General features: G+C 50.4%; 1 protein-coding gene across 1 annotated transcript in view; it reads left to right on the forward strand.

Annotated features, from left to right (window-relative positions):
* Positions 1 to 1,418: 1,418 nt before the first annotated feature.
* The window catches only part of LOC133350073 (short transient receptor potential channel 7-like), a 51,556-nt gene continuing 33,671 nt past the window's right edge, over positions 1,419 to 19,303 (forward strand). Inside the window, 1 exon segment of the mRNA XM_061564066.1 lies at positions 1,419 to 1,697. Coding sequence (XP_061420050.1) covers positions 1,468 to 1,697 — 230 coding nt within the window. The 5' untranslated portion in view covers positions 1,419 to 1,467.

Consider the following 19,303-nt stretch of genomic DNA (forward strand, 5'->3'; position numbering starts at 1 on the left):
GGCGCGTGATGACGGTGAGCGACATTTGAATCAGTCGTGGACCACTGCTCTCCCGTTTCCGTCCCCTACCTTCAAACATTATTGATCGGGTCGGCTCAAATAACCGCCGTAAATCGACGCGGCGTGGGTAAGGGCCACAATACAGCGGTGGATTTACAGAGGGATGTGATTTACTATTTTAAAAAATAAATATTTCAAGAGAGCATAACGGTGCAGTCCGTTTCATTGTTCTGCTGCGTGCTGGGCCTTGACATTTGTCAGCAAGCCACGGGAAGTGTGTTCTCGAAAGCCACAGATGATGGTTGCATGGCAGACAATTTATACGTGAAGAATTGCTTATGCACGATGGCTGAAAGGTTCATGACTTGCAACCAAATTTGCATTATTACTGTGTCGGGATTTACCTCGAGACTGCAATGAAGGTGAATCACCTTCACCGACCCGCACTGGTGAAGTATGGTCAAAACAACCGCAGAATGATCAACACAACAACAGACGTGGTGTGGTGAGGCCTTCATCCAGCAACGCATTGACAAAGTAAACATTTTCATTGCTATGTTAGTGAAGATATCTTGCCCTTTAAGCATCACGTGACCTAGCAGCAGTTGTTTTTCAGGCAAGACTATGCTGATGAAACTGAAACAGGGAAACCCGACCACAGATTGTTCCTGCTTAAACAAAATGCCGCTGAAAATGCACCCACAAGCCCCACAGGATGGTTACTAAAACTCTGCTTGCACGTGGAGAGGATGCACGTGGCGTGCGTCTGGCAAGGTGCAGCACTGCAATGTCCTATTGATGGCACTGCTGGTGAAGGACCTTCACTCGAGGGAGCTCCATAGAGCTCTTCCCACATGGGGGGGGGGGAGGGCTTCTCTTCCACGCTGCCCAGACGAATTGAGAGAAGTGTGAGCGCGGACAAGAAGATCCCACCACCACTTGCCGATCGACCGCTCATTCATTTATAACTGCGGAGTTGGAGAGAGGCGAGGGGAGTTCAGTATCGCGCTCCGTCTTGCAACTGCTTTGCCGGCGGATCGAAGCGGCGACCCTCTGGGTTGCAAGTCCAGTGCACTGCCCTTTACACCGCGACAGAATCCCGCGTGTGTCGCTTGACTATGTCTGTAATATTCACCGCAAGCCCATGCTGGTGTGTATTGCCCACGGGCACCCAATAATGGTCGGTTGCATGAATATTCATCAAGAGACGATTCGTGCGGGCGGCACAATTACGGGCGGACACCCGAGTCAAGAGCCGCATGGCTCACAGGGTTATACCGAATGCATGAAACTGAAGGTTACCCGCGAATGCGAGCGTGTCGACGAGCTGATTCGGAGAGAGAGGAGGAGGAGGAGCGGCTCAATAAAGGAGACGCGTGACGTCAGCCGGCATGCAGATGGACACGAGCACGCCGTCGTCGGCATGCAGAGAGCACTCCGCTCCGAGGCGCAACGCGAGAGACGCGGATGCCGGTCGTGGGCACGTGGCATTCGACTGTGACTCCAAGCCTCACTCGCAACGCAGCCCAGCCGAACGCTTTCTTCCAGCGCCATCCCCAAAACCCCCCGAGTGATTCAAGAAGCCAAGCGAGTGTGATGGATGCCTCGGCAAGCCGCTTGCATCAAAACGGGGACTGTAGCGTGCAGCCGGAGGGGTTCCACGACTCGGGCTCCGATGGCTTATCCTACTACCCTGTGTGAGTACACCAGTGTGTGTGTGCGCGTGTGTGTGTGCGCGTGTGCGCGTGTGTGTGTGCTGCGCGCACGTGTGTGCGTGCACAGCGCTCGCAATAGCTGCTATACTCTCTGCGAGTACACTTGTGTGTGTGCGTGCGTGTGTGTATGCACATCACTTGTAATAGCCGCAGGCGTCTTGCTGTCGTATTATAATCGATATCTGTACATTGCCAAAGCCATGATTTGCGTTGGCCACGCAAGGTTTGTGGTCTTAATGCTAAATGAATTGCCGAGATGGCCAGGGGCTATTGCACACCTTGTAGTGACTGTGATTGTTATGACTTCTGCTATTGATTTGCATGCGAAACAACCGCACGAATTGCGCACGATTGTCGCCAGAGCTGAGAATCTCAGCAGGTTGTGTTGATCCTGGCGAGGGCTTGGATGGGTGGTCACCGCGCTGCGAGCGGGCACCCTGATCTTGACAGCAGACGGTGGTGCGGGAACATCCCCAATGTTGTACTCTACTCCGACGTCTACGGCTCCCCGCCTTCACCAACCCGCATAGGGAGGTCCTCATCCATCCAGCAGTGGATTGACAAGGGGCTGTAGAGCACGACACGGGCTGTAACTATAGTAACTGGCGTGCGTAGACATGATGGGGATGTTATGAGCTAAGCAGATTTGACCCAACACAGAGAGCGAGATTGCCCCGTGTTGACGGCATCACACGCTGCTGGGGTGGACAAGTGCTTTTGGTAGCGAACACCTTTTGGGGATGGTATCCAACACGGGGTGATCCACGAATAGATACCCTGCTCATTTCGCATGACTCCCCCCCCCCCCTCTTTCGTCTCAAACAGGTGATGTGAATGTCGTGCATACCGTGAAAGCGATGGCTCCATTTGTTGCAGTGGAGATTGTTTGAAGATTTTTTTTAAACGCGTACTGAGATTGGTGGGAGATACGTGGAGGTTTGGAACTCAAACGTGCTGTTTGTTCTCGATAACGTCGTAATGTATCGCTACGGTATTAGTGGGGCATCTTTAAATGAATCGTCCGGCATGCACACGCACAAGAGAGTCGCCGTTCGCTCCCACGATCAGCAGGCTGATAATTACACCGGGTATATTACAGCACTATTGGCGCATGTGCGATGTTTATAACCCAAAGAGTGTCCGTCTTTTTGTTAACAGCAAGTACTGTACTATTTGTTCGAGAATGAGGCTCAGTCTTTCGGTCGGAATGCGTTTATTCCATCGTAACGTACAGACACAGATGCCCGTGCAGCCACGCAGACTTGCATCCATGCCTATAAACATTCGGTAAGTTCATCACTCGCCGTCGATGTATGGAAGCCTGACTGCCGATGACACAACGAATGTGAAAACCGAGCCGGGAGTTTGCTCGTGTTGAACCAACACTGCTGGTCTAGAGGTGGGGGGGGGGGCTGTGTACGGCTGACGAGATGTGCAGACTCAGACGTAACGAGGACGCGCGATGATTGAGCGCTCGGTAGTTTTGGCACACGCTGCAGGCGGCGTGAGCGCTGCTGTTTGCGAGCACCTATTGACGCGAGCACCTATTGACGCGCGCGAGTCGTCTGGCGGTGTATGGCGCCTGGCTGTCTTTCGTCTCCCATTGAGTTTGACTCCCCAAGTGGGTACCGGTTCACCTTCTACTCGGCCGTGGCCGGGAATTGAACTCAGTTTGGCGGGTTCGTAATGCAGGTATGCAAACCATTGCACTACCGCTCTCTACATAACAGCCATTATATATATACATTCATATATCAAAGGCACAGATACACCGGAATGACTTAACATGCCGTTGGGGCAAGTGCTGTTTGCGAGTGCCTATTGTGGCGATGTTCACATACCGCACCAGGTACTCATTTGAGGCTGAGTCGACTTAGGGGAGACCCAGGACCGGTTCAAATAATCGTCACTGTTATGGGCCACGAGCGGGAATCCAACTCGGGTGGCCGCGTCTGCAGCGCACTGCGCTCGCAGTCCCGCGACACAAATTCGCGCACCACGCAGACAGAGCGATGCCTTCAGGGGGAGCTGACAGGCCACGTATCATTTTGCGATGGTCGGCAGCTGATGTATCGTCGTGTTTCATTATCAAATATTCAGGCAGGACCAGTGGCGCAGTAACGACGTTATCAGCTCCCTGCGATCGGTCGGGTGGGGCCACAATATTTGATTTGGACTCGCGCGGTGGTACCCAGAGGGCTCCTCTTGCCCGAAGCGCATCATCGTTACGCTCGCGGTGTCGAAGTCTACGTGATAACAACATGGAAACGAATATTGCGATGCACAAATGTTGCGGAAGCCAAACGGGACTGCTCTAATTAAATTAAAATCAAACTTGAGAACGTAAATGAAAGCCTTTTCGTGAAAATAACAATCAAAACCGCGTTTTAAATAATTTTTTGTTCTCTGACACTGTTGTTGAAAATATATCCCATGGTGGTCGTCAAGGGCACCCCAACCCGTAGCTTTGGCCACCACGCTGCCCGCTACGCTACCCAGCAAGACCCTCGCTTTGGGTCTCCAAGTCAACATCATCGCCATCATGAGCCGTGATCACACCACCGCTGGATGAACGACTCCCCAAACTGCCGACACATCTCACGATCTCGTGATGCAACAATCCATCCAGTGCCTCCGCACATGAACTGAGTTCATCGCTCCATCTCCCCGACGAACGGACCCCTCTAATTGTAATTATTCTATTATATAATTTTTCAGTCCATTGGCCCATTGGCTTTCTGTGCCAATGTTATCCGGCAGCGTTTTGTTTAAGCGAGAAAACTCTGGGCAGGATTCGGTCTCATCGCCAGTTCAGCTTGTTAAACAAACACCGCTGGGTTGATAGCTTAGAAACTGTTAACATTGTCATAATGATGATTTACCACCGCACAGCTGAGCGAACGTCTCTATTTGTATAGTTTTCAGCGAGATTGATTTACATGTATTTGTTTTTACCCGTAATTAGTTTTTTCAACAAGGTCAGGAAGTGACTGATTGACACCGAAATTCTTTAACAAAGCACTTTTAATATACACTCTGGCAGAATAGAATATACATTCTGATAGAATAGAATATATACACTGATAGAATAGAATATATACACTCTGACATAATAGAAGATACACTCTGGCAGAATAGAATATACAATCTGACAGAATAGAATATACACTCTGACAGAATAGAAGATACACTCTTGCAGAATAGAGTAGAAAATACACTCTGACAGAAGAATATAATATACACTCTGACAGAATAGCGTTACCTGTGCGGTTAGTGCACGAGCGTTAGCATAATACATTGTAGTGCCGTCATCATCACACCAAACCTGTCACCCCATACGGTTTACCCCGTGTTCTTGTACAGAGAAATTAAGTTTTCATATCCATACTGTGTACAGCCGTACGGGACTTTGTAGGATGAACTTTAACATTTACAAGGGGCACGGGGTGACCAATAAGGTCTGAGTTTGTCTGTAACAAGGTAGGGGCACTGATAAGGGGTCGACAGGCATGTCGTCATCTTCAACAGCAACAACATATCCACCGATGGATGATGGCCTCTCGAACCCATTGCCAGCTCTCAACAATCCATCGGGCACGCTCACACAAGCCGATGTCGACGCTCCATCTCCGCGGTTGAAGCCCTCCCTTGACTGCCACCTCTGTTGTTATTGTCTCCCACCATCCGTATTTCCCCTCCGAGCGACCTGTCCTGCCGAAGCCCACTTACTGTTCTTAAAAAAAGTTATAAATGTGCCTCTAACCTGTGGCATGTTCTCTAATCCATGGGTTCCTCTGCCTTTCTCTCATTGTAATCCCAAATACGCATTTTCTCCACGAGACTTTGTGCATTCATACGTTATTTTAATTTTCTTGATCAATGTCCATGTTTCTGAGCCATTTTCGTAGCAAGGTAATCGCCAACAAAATGGAGGCTCCCGTAATCGACTGGCGCGACAGCTTGTAAGTGAAGGCTCATGGCTGATCGATAGACGTGAGTGTGGGAGCCGCTCTGCACAGTGATTTGTCTCCGCTGTCCGGAGCCACAAAGCACACGGGGACAAGCAGGGCAAGGCAGCCTGAGCAATGACCAGTGAAAGCTGGACTCTGCTGATGATGAGACCCAGAAAGTATAAACCAATCCAGAGTGTTGTTTTGCTCAAACAAATGCTGATATAAAAGCCGCTCCCCGCTGATGGGAAATTCTAAACATTAATTTGCGCGATGGGCAGAAATTAGTTATGCTTATACAACTGTCGGCCCATCATGCGATATACAACGACACATAATTAGGCTCAGAATCAGAATCTTTATTATTACCGGAGGAATCCGATGAGCTATAAATTCATTTTTTTCACAGATGCACCAGGTTGTCAACAAACACGCTCACTGCCCATGGGCGGGGGTAGCAGAGCTGTTGAGTGTGCGGACAGACGGCGCAACGGGCCAGAGGGGGGCTCAGGTGCTGGGCTTCACAAAGGTGGGGGGGAGGGGGAGATTGGACGGGGGTGGGGATTGAATTCCTCGCACAGGGGACTCGTGGCGGCCAGGCTGCGCATCGCCCGTGGGCAGTGCGCGCTTCGTGCAGGTGACGCTCCCAGCGGCAGCCACTGACTATCAACCCGCGAAGGTGAAAAGTGCCGCGGGTGAGATTGTACTCAGATTGTAAATGTTGTGGATTTGCTCTCCAACACACCGGTGTGCTGTGCTAGTAACAAATTGCCATGTTTTGTTGACGTGACAAACCTTACTAATTGGCTGTGTCGGGTGGTGGCGGGTTTAACGACACATTTATTCTTACGCGATCTAATGGGTTGGGTTCGCGTAAGTGGGACGGTTACTCGATGAGCTAGTGTCAGTGAGTGGATGGCTGGTTAGTTGGAGTAGAGGTAGGGCTCGTATACAGGTCTGGCTAATTGGTTAGATGAATGGTAGGGCTGGTACCAGGGTCTGGCTGGCTCATTGGTTAGGATTCGGATCAGTGGGAGTGCTAAAGTGGCAGGCTGGCTAGTTGGGTATCAGTTCAGTGAGAGATACAGCACCAGTGGAGGATTGGCTGGTTAATTAGGGGTTCGGGTCAGTAGTAATTCTAGTAGTGCCAGTGGCTGATTGGGTGGGTTTTGGTTTTGGATCTTTATTAATTTTGACACCACACAGACATATGTGTTATTGAGGGATCATGCGGCATTGCCACGTGCTTGACAACCTCTGACACAAGGGTGGTGTGGTACTAGTTGGTGACAGTACAACAAGTAGGTTGCTGCTGACCTGTTCTTTGAATTATCCCTCGCGTGCAGAGAGAATGTAAATTTTCTCCAAAATAATGCAAATTATTCGTTTTGGGATTTATCCAAACATCTCAAGTCTCTTAAAACGGAATTGTGAAGGTTGCATTTATCAAATAATAAAAATCATAATAAAATGTTTAATTGCCTCCCCGTGCTGCGTCTGTCATGGGGGTTGTTTGACCATGCTTCGCCATGCTGGTCAGCACGGGTTGGTGATCCAGGCTACCAGAACAAGTTCAGATGTCAATCATATGAGCCACGGCCTGGAATCAAACTCAGATCGTCGGTTTACAGTGCCGGATAGCGGTTAGTCCACTTGCTGCGCCTTGTCGCAACATCTCTGTGGTGATCCACCAAACCTGGCTGCTGCTGCTGCCTCCACAGTGCTGGACTGCAGGCAGCCACGTGCAGCAGCGTAGCCAACACTGCCGTGTCATGGTGGTTACGATGCAGCTACCCGCTTTTGCTGGCTCACACCACTGCCGTGTCATGGTGGTGACGATGCAGCTACCCGTGACTGCTTGCTCACACCACTGCCGTGTCATGGTGGTGACGATGCAGCTACCCGTGACTGCTTGCTCACACCACTGCCGTGTCATGGTGGTGACGATGCAGCTACCCGCGATTGCTGGCTCACACCACTGCCGTGTCATGGTGGTGACGATGCAGCTACCCGCGATTGCTGGCTCACACCACTGCCGGTGGAAGGGCCTCCACTCACGGAAGCTCTCGAGTCCAGAGAGCTCATCTCGAGAGGGTATTTGGCCTGAGAGAGGATATTTGGCCAACCCTTCCACATTATCCAGGTTTTTAAAAAATATCCAGGTCATCTCTCCAGAGCCGTCCTGAGGGTACAGCGAATCGGGGCGGTCGCCCCGGGCCCCGCGCTTTGGGGGGGGGGGGTCGCGGTTCGATATCACTGTGTCAGACGTAATACTTCCAGTTTAGTTTGAAGGTGGGGGGGGGGCACGCGTAGGGATTTTTCTCGGGGCCCGCACCACCACCCCCCATGCACGGCACGGCCCTGCATCCCTCTCCCCCATTACCGTAGATAGTCAAGTCTTGACCATCGTAAAAACACTGTCGAATTACTTCTACAGCAGAGTTAAACATTCGAAAATTGATTTTAAATTGGTCAAAACAGTTTAGTTACTTTGAATAGCAAAAAGCATTCCAGTCAGCTGTACAAGTTGAGAATGAATCAGATGCATGTTTTCAAATTGATTGCGCTGCGTTTAATTCAGTCACGCAGAATTTTTCAGTAGAATAAGAAGAAGAGGAAGAAGATGATGATGAAGAGGGAAGAAGATTTTTTTTTAAGTTTTATGGATTTTAAGAGTTTTCAATCAGAATTCCATTGCAGCGATGCCCTCTCTGGCATTCGTTCGTGAGGCACAACACACGGAGACGCCCGTGCAAGTGCGCAAACGCGCCGCAATGATTACGGACGCGAAGTGCACTGCCATGCAAATGCCCCTTGCATAGTTGTCCGCTGAAATTAATTTCATTTCGAGCCTGGCTCGATGGACATACATGCGAGTAAATGCACCCAATATTTGCCCGTATGGTCTCTAACCGGCGGTCCCAAGTGGAATCCACGGGCCACTTGCTGCCCGCACGGGTGTCTATTGGAGAGATGGAGCCTCGGCTTAATGCGGAGGTACAGGCCATCCCCATTAGTTGATCGCATCCGACGAACGCGCGCGGTGGAACACCACCGCGGTGTGACACGCCACGTATTGCGAGCAAATTGCACGCTGAGGTCTCTTCGGCAGAGGCGGGGGCGAGCTGGGGACGGGGACTCTATTCTCAGCGCTTTGAGATGCACTCACGTACAGTTGTAGCACGTGCGTGCACGTGCGTGTGTGCATGTGCGGAGCGGTGGTGGAGCGGTTAGCGCGCCGCGCTACGAACCTGGCCACTCGAGTCCGCTTCCCGCTCACGGTTACCAACACCCAGTGACGATTGATCTGAAACGGTCCTGGGCCTCCCCGAGGTCGACTCAGCCTCAAATAAGTACCTGGTGTGGTGTGTAGTAAACGTCGCCACTAGGGAGACAAAGGCGGCCGGACGTGGTTCTGGCCATCTACATCATCGCGTGCTCGCTAACAGCATTTACCCCAACAGTCTGTAAAGTCTATACGGGGGATATTTGTCTTTGTTGTGCGCGCATGTGCTGCTATCCACTGCAATGCAACCACATCCATATGAATTGCACATTAGTGACCAGTGGTTTATGAACCTCGCCTTGACCTCCCCCATAGACCGACTCGGTGCGATGGTCAGTATGAGAGTGAGCGCTGGCTAGACAACAGGCTGAAATCCTGCACCCTTCGTTGAATGTGCCAGCCAAACCGCCTTTGACCGCACCCAGACGCGCATTGCGTGGCGATTATATCCATTGTTTGTCACGAGCCAGTCGATACAATTCAACATTACTGTGGCAGGGGCTGCAGACTCTCAATGAGACAGCCGTAGTTAACTTCCCATCAAAATATAATGAACATATGGTGCTCATTTCACCCTGTCCAGTTACATTATGAAGATGGTGATGAATTATTGATGGTGATGGTGATGATGAGACTCAAACAAACCTGGCCAGGATTTGAATCCATGTTTCCCTGATTGTACGTGTGCTGCCTTACTAATGGAGCTATATCACAACCCATTACACGACCCTGTGGCTACTTGAAGTGAAACCATATCTCTCTTATATATACACCGTGTTTCAGAAATAGGCATATCGATACAGACAGAAGCTTAACCCAAGAGACATCCGCTTTGTGCATTGCTAGAAGGGTGAGCTAACAATTTCACATTCAACAGAGCAGTAGCGCCAAGCTGTAGCGTAGCCTCGGGGGTGAATTAATCGAGTCGGGGGTTCTTTTCGACCGGAATACTGAGAGCCAGCTCGTTTTCTCCATCATTCTAGACGATTATTAAACCTCGAACAATCTGGAGTCTCTTTCACAAACGTAGTCTCTTCCCTCTCGATCACTATTTCATTGAAGACTGGATTACAATGTGATTGTATTTTGCCTACAATTTCACTTTTACTGTTCATGCCTGTAAACCACTATGAATTGCAGAACTATAGTTTGATTGATTCATTGCTTTAAAAAAAAACACGCACACACATTGATTGCAAATGCTTTTGATAATCGTATTTGTCTCAATGCATTGTGCGTGAAAAAAATGGTTATAAAAACAGATTGTATTGATTTGACTGAAAATCCTTTTCATTTTAAGCTTTGTAAGGATTCCATTGCCCGTATCGTCACTTTCTGACGACGGGCATCCTTGGACAAGAAGCTTGCAATAAAGTCGATCGATCAGACAAATCAATATGCAGGGAAGGTGCAAGCAAGCGATGAGTATCTTCCATGAATCATCTGTGCAGATGCATTGATCACTGGACGAGGGTTTAACCGAGCATGCAGAGGGTCATTCTGTCTGTAGCATCGCACGCGCTACTTGAAATGCGCCCTGAAACGCCACATCTCGTTGCGGCAGATGTTGACGTGCTTCCTCCCACAAGCATCCACACTCCCACGCCTCTGTCTCTCTCTCCGCCTGCCTAAGCACGCCCTCCTCCCCTCTACAAATCCCATTTTCCCCACTCGCCTGTACGTGTGAATGTGTGTTTGTGTGGGCAGTGCAGCGGCTAGCACGCTGCACTACGAACCTAACGGCCCGGGTTCGATTCCCGCTCACGGTCAACACCGGTGACGATTTTCTGAACCGTTCCTGGGCCTCCCCTATGTCGACTCAACCTCAAATGAGTGCCTGGTGCGGTGTGTGTAAACATTGCCACTGGGGAGACAAAGGCAGCCGGACGTGGTGCAGGCCACCCACCCCATAATTGGCTCGCTAACAGCACTTGCCTCAAAAATCTGTTACAGGTTATATAGGGGATCTTTGTCTTTGCACACACCCTGCACGTGTCACCAGTTTGACTGACGCGGAAGCCCCGATGAGCACATTTAGCACGGGCAACACATCTGCAAGCGGACGTGAACTTAAAATTGGCACGTGGAGTTGATGAATTACGGTACAGGAGAGAGATGGGTACGTGGTTTGTCATCGCAACAGCCGAATTGTAGGAATCGCCTTCATCCATATTCGTGCCTGCGGGAGTCACCCACCAAGATTAAATTGGGATGTCGGGAGGGTAATAATGGTTGCGATATATTTGCATACATTTTCACCAATCGCTTCTAGTTATCTATTGGGGGGTGGGTGGGGGGGGGGCAGTGGGTGGCGTGGAACGAGCAGCGGATTGTGCACTGCGCTATCGATTGGGCCACCTGAGTTCAAATGTCCGAACCCATCCTGGTTCCCCGTTCCCTTCACCAACACGCACTGAGACGCGTAGTGATGTACAGGGGGTGCTTCAAAAACATGTTTTAACATTTGTGGGACTTTCGTTTTTAATGGAAAAAGAAACGGGTAATAATAACACTGTAACATGATAACAAATGTAATGTGCATATCTTCAAACAGCCTCCCACTTGTTCACCGTCATTGTCAACGCGTGCCTGGACTCTTCTCCAGGTGGTCTCCAGAGCCCAGAGGCACATTTCTTATTGTTGCAAATTATCAGAAGTGTTAACATTTTTTTAAAGCACCCTGTATGTACAGCCAAACAACCCCCCACGGTAAACACGGCATCGGAAGGCGGTCATCCAGCAGTGGATCGGTCAAGGCTGATTATGATGATTGTGTATGTATATACAATAATGTAGCCGCCCGTGTTAATCGGAGGTGCGGGGGAAGGACAACAAACTAAACGCAACAACAAGCAGCTTGGACGAAACGAGTTGTCAACGTAGACGTACAAGTCGCGCAGCTCCCAGCGCCTTCCTAATATTGGAGAGAAGAGCGTTCCAGACGGCCGCGTACGAAAGCGCGCGATGCGGTGACCACCTTTACTCGATGCATTGATCTATCGGCAGCGACATCAATAGCCTCGCCGAAACCCCTCCCACAGTGCCGCTGCTTAGCGGCATCGTACGTGGAGTGGTCTGGCCCCCATCTATCACGACGTTTTGCTGACAGAAGGGGGGCTAAGCACCGCGCACGCCTTATCTCGCAGCCGAAAGAGGGCGAACGCAATTGACTCCGAGTGCGCTTCGCCCCTCCGTGAAGGCACGTGCGCTATTGCGGTCTGCAGCAGCATCAGCAGCGGCATCAGCATCGAGCGAGGGCAGCGACGATTTGCGTTCGTTGATTGCGCTCACCATTCACGCGTGCAATGTGGCCCGCCAGAACTCGTTACAGTTACGTTCAATTTTGAGGAGAAATTCTCGTAGTTTGTGGAACTGCGCGCTCATTCGAGGTAGTAAATCTCGTCGTGTGCGTGACAGTTACAATCTGGGGTTTGGAAATATAGTTGCGATCTGTGACACGGTCGTTGACTGACTGCCTCTCTTTCTCGAGAGAGAGAGAGAATATTAATGTCCCCACTTTTTCTGTACAGCGGATTGAGATGCAATCACATTTAGGCGCCACACAACTCCAGAATGAATTGCGCGCCGCGCAAAGTGTTCGATCGGTGTATCGTCAACGAAAAAAAAGAAGCGTGAGGATTTTTGTTTTACGTGCCAAAGCCTTCTTTCAAAAAAAAAACCCGTGTACAAATATTAGAACGGTTCGATGCAAAGCACACACTCCTCATTAGCTGGAATCCTGGTGACCTGTCTGGGGTGGAACGCCCCAGTTCCACCTTACGCAGCTCCTCGTGCAATTCAACGCGAAGCGTGCAGGCTGATTGATGAACCCAGCGCCCGCTGCTGATGCCCCCCCATCACTCCCTCACCGCCGGCTGCGAGATACTACCTCCTTACCGTCTCCTCCTCATCACCACTCTTCTATCGCTACTGCCATGGTGACTGCTCAAGTGGAATTCGCTCATTCATTCCCCCACCGTGTCAAGGACTCGGGTACCTACCAGATTGACCTCCGCGGCACTTTGTGTTAAAGCGCAGGTCACAGCGCTTCCTCTTTCTGCTTCTTCACGCGCTGTGCCCTCCCCATCGCCTCTTCTGCTCAAGCTCGTGTAACCTCGCTCCATCTCAAACAAACGGGTTACTCGCAGCTGTCACAACCCCGATACAGCTGCGTTGGCGTTGTTGTTGTGTGGTCATTGGAAATGTTGGGCCTGTGGACCCCGCGCTCAGCTGTTGCGTTAAACAACAACAACAAAAACACATAAATGTGACCTGATTCACAATTGATTTTTGGTTTAGGCCGCGTTATGATCAAATATGACCTGTTACTAGACACGGCTGACAAGCACACGGGGGGAACGGCGCCGACCCCACGCCAGCTGGAAATTGCAGCGAGGTAAATAAGAACGCATCGCTCAGGGAACAAATACAAATCAGAGACACGCAGAAGGGGCCCGCGTCTCGGGAAGAGGGTCCGACTGGTGACGAAGTGGCAGCCGACAACACGAAAACAGAAGAATGGAACTCGCGCCGAGAGGGCGACCACCGCGGAGACGGATTGACGAGGGTCGGTTCGCGTGCGCGAGAGAGACGGAGTGTGGCATCGTGGGACGTGAAAGGATGGCGGCTGATGTGATGGTGATGATTATGATGCTGACAGCAGAAGCATTACGCTTTCGAATGGTGCTCGTGTCCGTTGACCGCGCGTAGAAGCAGCGAAAATTCCACATTCGAGTAGAAGGAACGAGTTTATACCACCCCCTACAGCCGTCAGAGGCCGCTACATTCACTTTTATTTTATGTATCCTTGCATCAACTCGTGACCTTATATCATGGTAATTCATTGCATCGTGGTGCTGATGAACCGTTACATCTCACGCGTGTATATGTATTAAGGGTTTCCTACGAACGAGCGCTATGAACTCAGCAACCTGAGTTCGATCCATGGCCATGACCAACATGAGTGGCGAGCCTTTCGTCAACCAGTCCTGGGCAAAGAGCCCAAAAGCGCACGGCATGTATGTCGCGGGCGCGCAACACACACACCACATGACGTTTGTGTCGGTGCCAGCGCAAGTCCACGCGAGATGGCGATGGCCCCCCCGTCACCCAGCAAGGGAATCGACCGACGACGCCTGTGCGGACGCGTAAACACCGAACGGCGCGCGGCCGCTCAGTGCAGGGCATTTCTCGCGAGTTTAGCCGACCGTGCATTTGCGCTGCCGGGGGAGGCAGGTCGGGGGTGGAATAAATCACCGTGGCCACGGGAGACATCGCCCCACCACCACCGTCATCGTCGTCATCCGTCCACGTCGCGCGGGGTTCTCGTGAGCAGGTGGCCGGCACGCGACCCCCTCCGGCTCCGTGGCCTCCATGCCCCCTCCCCCCCGCCCCCCCCCCGCCCCCCCCTCCGCCTCCCCGCCCCCAGCGAGAGACGCATTAGCAGGGTGGGACATTGGCGGAGCACATCGCCTACGTGACCCACATGATTGCTGGTGTCGTGCCGAGGGCGGGGGGCGGCAGGGCTCGGCTCGGCTGGTTGCTTCAAGACAAATAAATATACAAGCAGAGGTCCGTTCGGTGCCTGCACAGATATAAATAAAGCATGGGAATCGGAATGTTTTTCATTTTATTATATACCGTAGCAGGAATCCGATGGGGCTGTGAAGCTATTTTTTCACAGATGTCCAATCGGGGCACGGGGTCAGAACGTTACAACAACAAACAGTATAAACAAAAACGCGCTAAGATTACAAACTATAGCAAAGGTAAACAAATAACTTTAACAAATATCCCGATAAGACTACACATGTGTTTACGTCGCCAGGTAAAGCCCACTGACCCACCAGCTTATTTCGCAGCAGTGACCTGACCATCAATGATAGCTGGACAACGCGTGTGCTTAGCGGCCTATTGCCTCTTCAGACCGACGCTATCCAGCAGCATTTGTTTGAGCAACAAACCCTGGGACGGGTTCGACCTGCAGGGTCTCGTCAACAGAGCCGGGCTTGTTAAACAAATGCCGCTGGAATAGCGCACGCTGTTGGCAAGAGCCCTCCAGATAAACTATGGAAGGCACAGGTCTACAGACGGTGGAGAAAATAAACACAAACGTCTAATTATAATCTGCCTACACAAAAAAGCGGTACAGTCATTCACTCGTGCACGTGTACAGCCGCGTTGCCAATTCACTGCCGAGCGAGAGGAATCCTCGTGCACGCCGCGATGGAGATTATCTTGAACGTACTTCGCCATGCTGGTCAGTGCGGATTGGTGAAGGCGAGGTAGCTACAGATGTGCAAGTTTAGCTCCCGCAGCGCAACAACAATCACTTCCCATCGCCTACGTGACCCACAACAATGACTGTTGCTGCACTGGGCACGACGTGGCCCTGGGGTAGCCAATGGCACCGGTGTCATGCATGGTGGTGATGCGTCCCCGCACGATCCAGACTGAGTGCTGCTGAGTGCATGCAGTCTGGTAATTTTGAAGCTGGGCCATATTTGCCGTGCATTGTGTTGCTACCATCACGGGAGCAATGCCTGTCATCTAGCTAGATTGGTGTGGGGTTGGTGGTTCATGCCAAATTCTAACCACCGTGCTCAGAGCATCCATCACCTGAGTTGCCTGTCGAAGGCAGTACAGCAAGTTGGTGCTGACCCCTCCGTGAACAGTTACAGTTTCTAATCCCTCCGATGGATGGGTTCTTATTTTTCACCAGACACCCAAGTGTTCTTCTCAGTGTCAAAAATATTGAAACGTGAATCTGTCAAACGTTGTAAGAATTCGGTGAGGTTTCCCTGGGTGAATGCCCGCATTGAGTTTCTGTCTGGAGATGCCCTTGGGTTCTGTAAAAAATGTTGGAAAATCGTAAGACAGAATATTGCCATGTGACCTGTCTCATTAGACTCGCCCAAACTCCACGTCTTCGCTGCAACGTGCGTGGCGCGTGGATAATTGCAGGTCAGAGAGGGTTTAAAATTGGTAAAATGATGAAACGTGATCATTCCCTCCGCTGTCTAGAGTTAAAGATTAACTCATTTGCCGCACCGGCAAGCACGCATACGGGTCATGCACGCCCCTCGGACCCCCCTAGAGATTTTGCCCTTCGTCATAAGCTGCAGGGGTTGCCACAATTAGGCTATCGACTTGTTTCACCTTTGGCAATCGTGTGTCTGGCCCACAAATCTCAATTGATAAGGGACCACTTGACCTCAATACGATGTTGGGTGGATTGTGATGAAGGCAGCGAGCTTCAGCTTTTCACACTTTTCACGCTTTCCACTCAGCAAGATCAATCAACCCCGTGTGGCCACGCACCACTCTGCCCGCGTTGCCACGCAGATGCCACTAGCATTTAGCTGAAACAGTAAAAAGAAAATCCCAGTAAAAACATGGCAGTGATCTCGGATTGTCGATCCACATTCCTATGGCAAGTACCAGTCTATTTCCGGTATGTTGGCGAGCAATGCCCAGCATTTACCTTGCTGATCTCAAGGAGCACGAACCACCACCACGCGCACTCCGGTGGTCATCCTCGCAGCAGCAGCAGCAGCAGCAGCAGAGGCTTTTGTCTAGCCATCGAGCAAAGACGGTGGTCACCGCATCGCGATGCGCTTTCAGATGCGCTTCTTTGGCCGTCTGGAACGCTCTTCCTTCCGATATTAGGAAGCCATTGTAGCTATGCACTTTTAGATCATCTAGATTGACAAACTCATTTCTTGAGAACTGCTTTGTTGTGTTTAGTTTGTTGTCCTTCCCCCGCACCTCCGATTCGCGCGGTTGGCTACGTACAGCGCGAAAGAAGTTCAACGTAGATTCATTTTGCAATTTGGTACGACGTCATTGTTAAATGTTGCGAATTGGTCCGCCAACACACCAGTGTGTGCTGAAGCAATATTACATTGCCACGTTTGTTCAGTCACGAGACAACGTTCATTAATCGACCTGTGCCGGGTAGAGGACGGGTGTACAACACACACATTGTTGGCATTTCACTCACGCGGCGATCTGACCCGAAATCAATTGTGAGCACAGTGACCGATCGAGTTGACGATGGGCATGATTTGGACTCATTACTAACTCTTCCTCTACTTATTGGCTCAACAAACTAATCAACCAACAGGACGCATTATCTCCAGGGCGAATATTACCAGTAGACACGTCTTCATTTGTCGTTTGCTTTTGTTCGTGAGTTATTGGAAAACAAAAGATGTGATTCAATAATAGCGCAATTAGATTAAATACCACAATATGCAGGCTGCTGTTTTGCTAATTGTCTGTTGCGTGCTGTTATCTGCTCTCCGTGTCAGCAGAAGTCGCGTGGCTATTGTTAGACTGGCACGACCTCATGCATATATCCAGTTGAGTGCAGGTTAATAGAATGAATGTGTGTGCTCAGTAGAGATACATTCTTTTCAAACGTATATTTAACAGAGGCGTTCTTCATTGCAAGGCCCGCGGGCCACTGGGGGCCCCTGGTGGCCTTCAGTGCGGCCCTGGACAATACACAACGAGTGACAACACCACCCCAGCCATCATCATCATCACCATCGTGCTGCTGTGACGGCCCTCACTCACACTGATGCCTTGTCGGCGAAAGTGGCCCCAGCTTGAAGATTAGCGAAGAACACTGCTCTCAAAGGACGTTGCCAAATATCCCCATGCAAGTCACGCCTGAAAAAGAGTATTGAGACCCAGTGAGGTTCTTTTACTCAACTTCATTATATACTGGACATGTTCAAGTTCAAGCTCATTTTCAAGTTCAGTCGACCAATGCTGAATGAAGGCCTCTCCATATACCGTGTTGATATTGCGAGTTGTTTGACCATACTTCACCTGACCGGTCACGCCAGATTGGTGAAAGGGGTTGCCCAGGACTGGGTCGGACATCACCCGCCACTGACATTAGCCATGGGCTGAAATCGAATCGAGGTCACCGAGCTGAGAGCGCAGTGCGCCAACCGCTGCGCCACCGCTCCACCCCAGTTGATGCATTCACTTGAGCGATCCCGCAGCAGTGTCCCTCCGGTCATAGGAATGTGGAATTTACTTTGCAGAGCCCCGGACAATGAAGAAACACGAGCGCCAATCCAACACCTGTTTGACAGTGAACGGCGTCCATCGTAGATCCGCCTCGTTCGATAAATTCACAACTTTCACATTTGACAAGTTCACCGAGTGTGGGCCAGTCACCCCCTGTGGCTCGCCCGACACCCAGCACATCCCGCGGTCAGCTCCTGTGGACGCACGCACAGAATCGTTCCTCGATGTCTACGTCGACTGCCCTTCTGTCATACGACGGCCGGACGAAAGCTTCCGCACGCCGTGCGGGCTCTTCGACCATACTTCACCACGCTGGTCAATGCGGGGTGGTGGACCGCGGGGAACATTAACGAGAAACGTTTTATTTTACCAGGTAAGGCCCACTGAGCTCCATAGCTCTTCTACAGAAGCGACCTGGCCACAAATGATAGCTCAACGAAGTGGCTTTATCACGTGGGAATTAAAACAGCCAAATATGTAACCTATAACACCTGTTATGCACGGTGATCACTCATCAAGCACTCTATTTGATGTGGTCCTAGCTCCCTGTAATGTGCACAGGGCATGTAGCAACAACAACAACAATAATAAATTCACACTTTCTAGATTTGAAGCTTTCGTGACTGCAAGGATTCATACTCTTAGGTTTTTTCGGTAAAGTCACGTAGGTAAAACATTTTTTTTTAAGTTAATAAAAGTAATAATGGAAATAAAATAAAATAATAAATCACAAAATGATTTGATATGATTTATTCTTTTATTTTATTTCCATTATTACTTTTATTAACTTTTAATTTTATTTTACCTATGTGACTTTACCGAAAAAACCTAAGAGTAGAAATTCATACTTCCCTACTCGCTCGTACGCCTTCAAACAGCACGTAATTCACAAAGGCATTTCCCGATGAACTCCGGTGTAGCGCACGGAGCCCTCTGGAAATCGATGTCCGTGGCAGGCTGTACATTATGCCGGGGTTTAATTCATGCCCAGAATTTCAGAAACCGATGGCTGTCGGTGTTTATTTGTGAGAAGGGGGAAAAAACGAAACAGGGTGGTGTGCCTGCTTTCTCCTTACGTCTGTAAGTGACAATGGACTTAATTTCAGCCAGCGCTGTCTGGGTGCTGAGCTCCAGATAATGTTTTCCTGCTTTTGGTGGTGGGTGGTGAGTGTGTGGGTGGGTTCCAAGGGGGTTTAGGTTTGTGGAAAATATTCCATGAAAAATGCAGCTCTCGGCATGACATCCTGCGTCATGCCCATCGTGCAAGGGATACAGAGTGCAAAGCGCACAATTGTCACATTCTGCCG

Source organism: Lethenteron reissneri, chromosome 32, assembly GCF_015708825.2.
Source record: "Lethenteron reissneri isolate LAM-NWPU_2019-01 chromosome 32, ASM1570882v1, whole genome shotgun sequence".
Classification (NCBI taxonomy): domain Eukaryota; kingdom Metazoa; phylum Chordata; class Hyperoartia; order Petromyzontiformes; family Petromyzontidae; genus Lethenteron; species Lethenteron reissneri.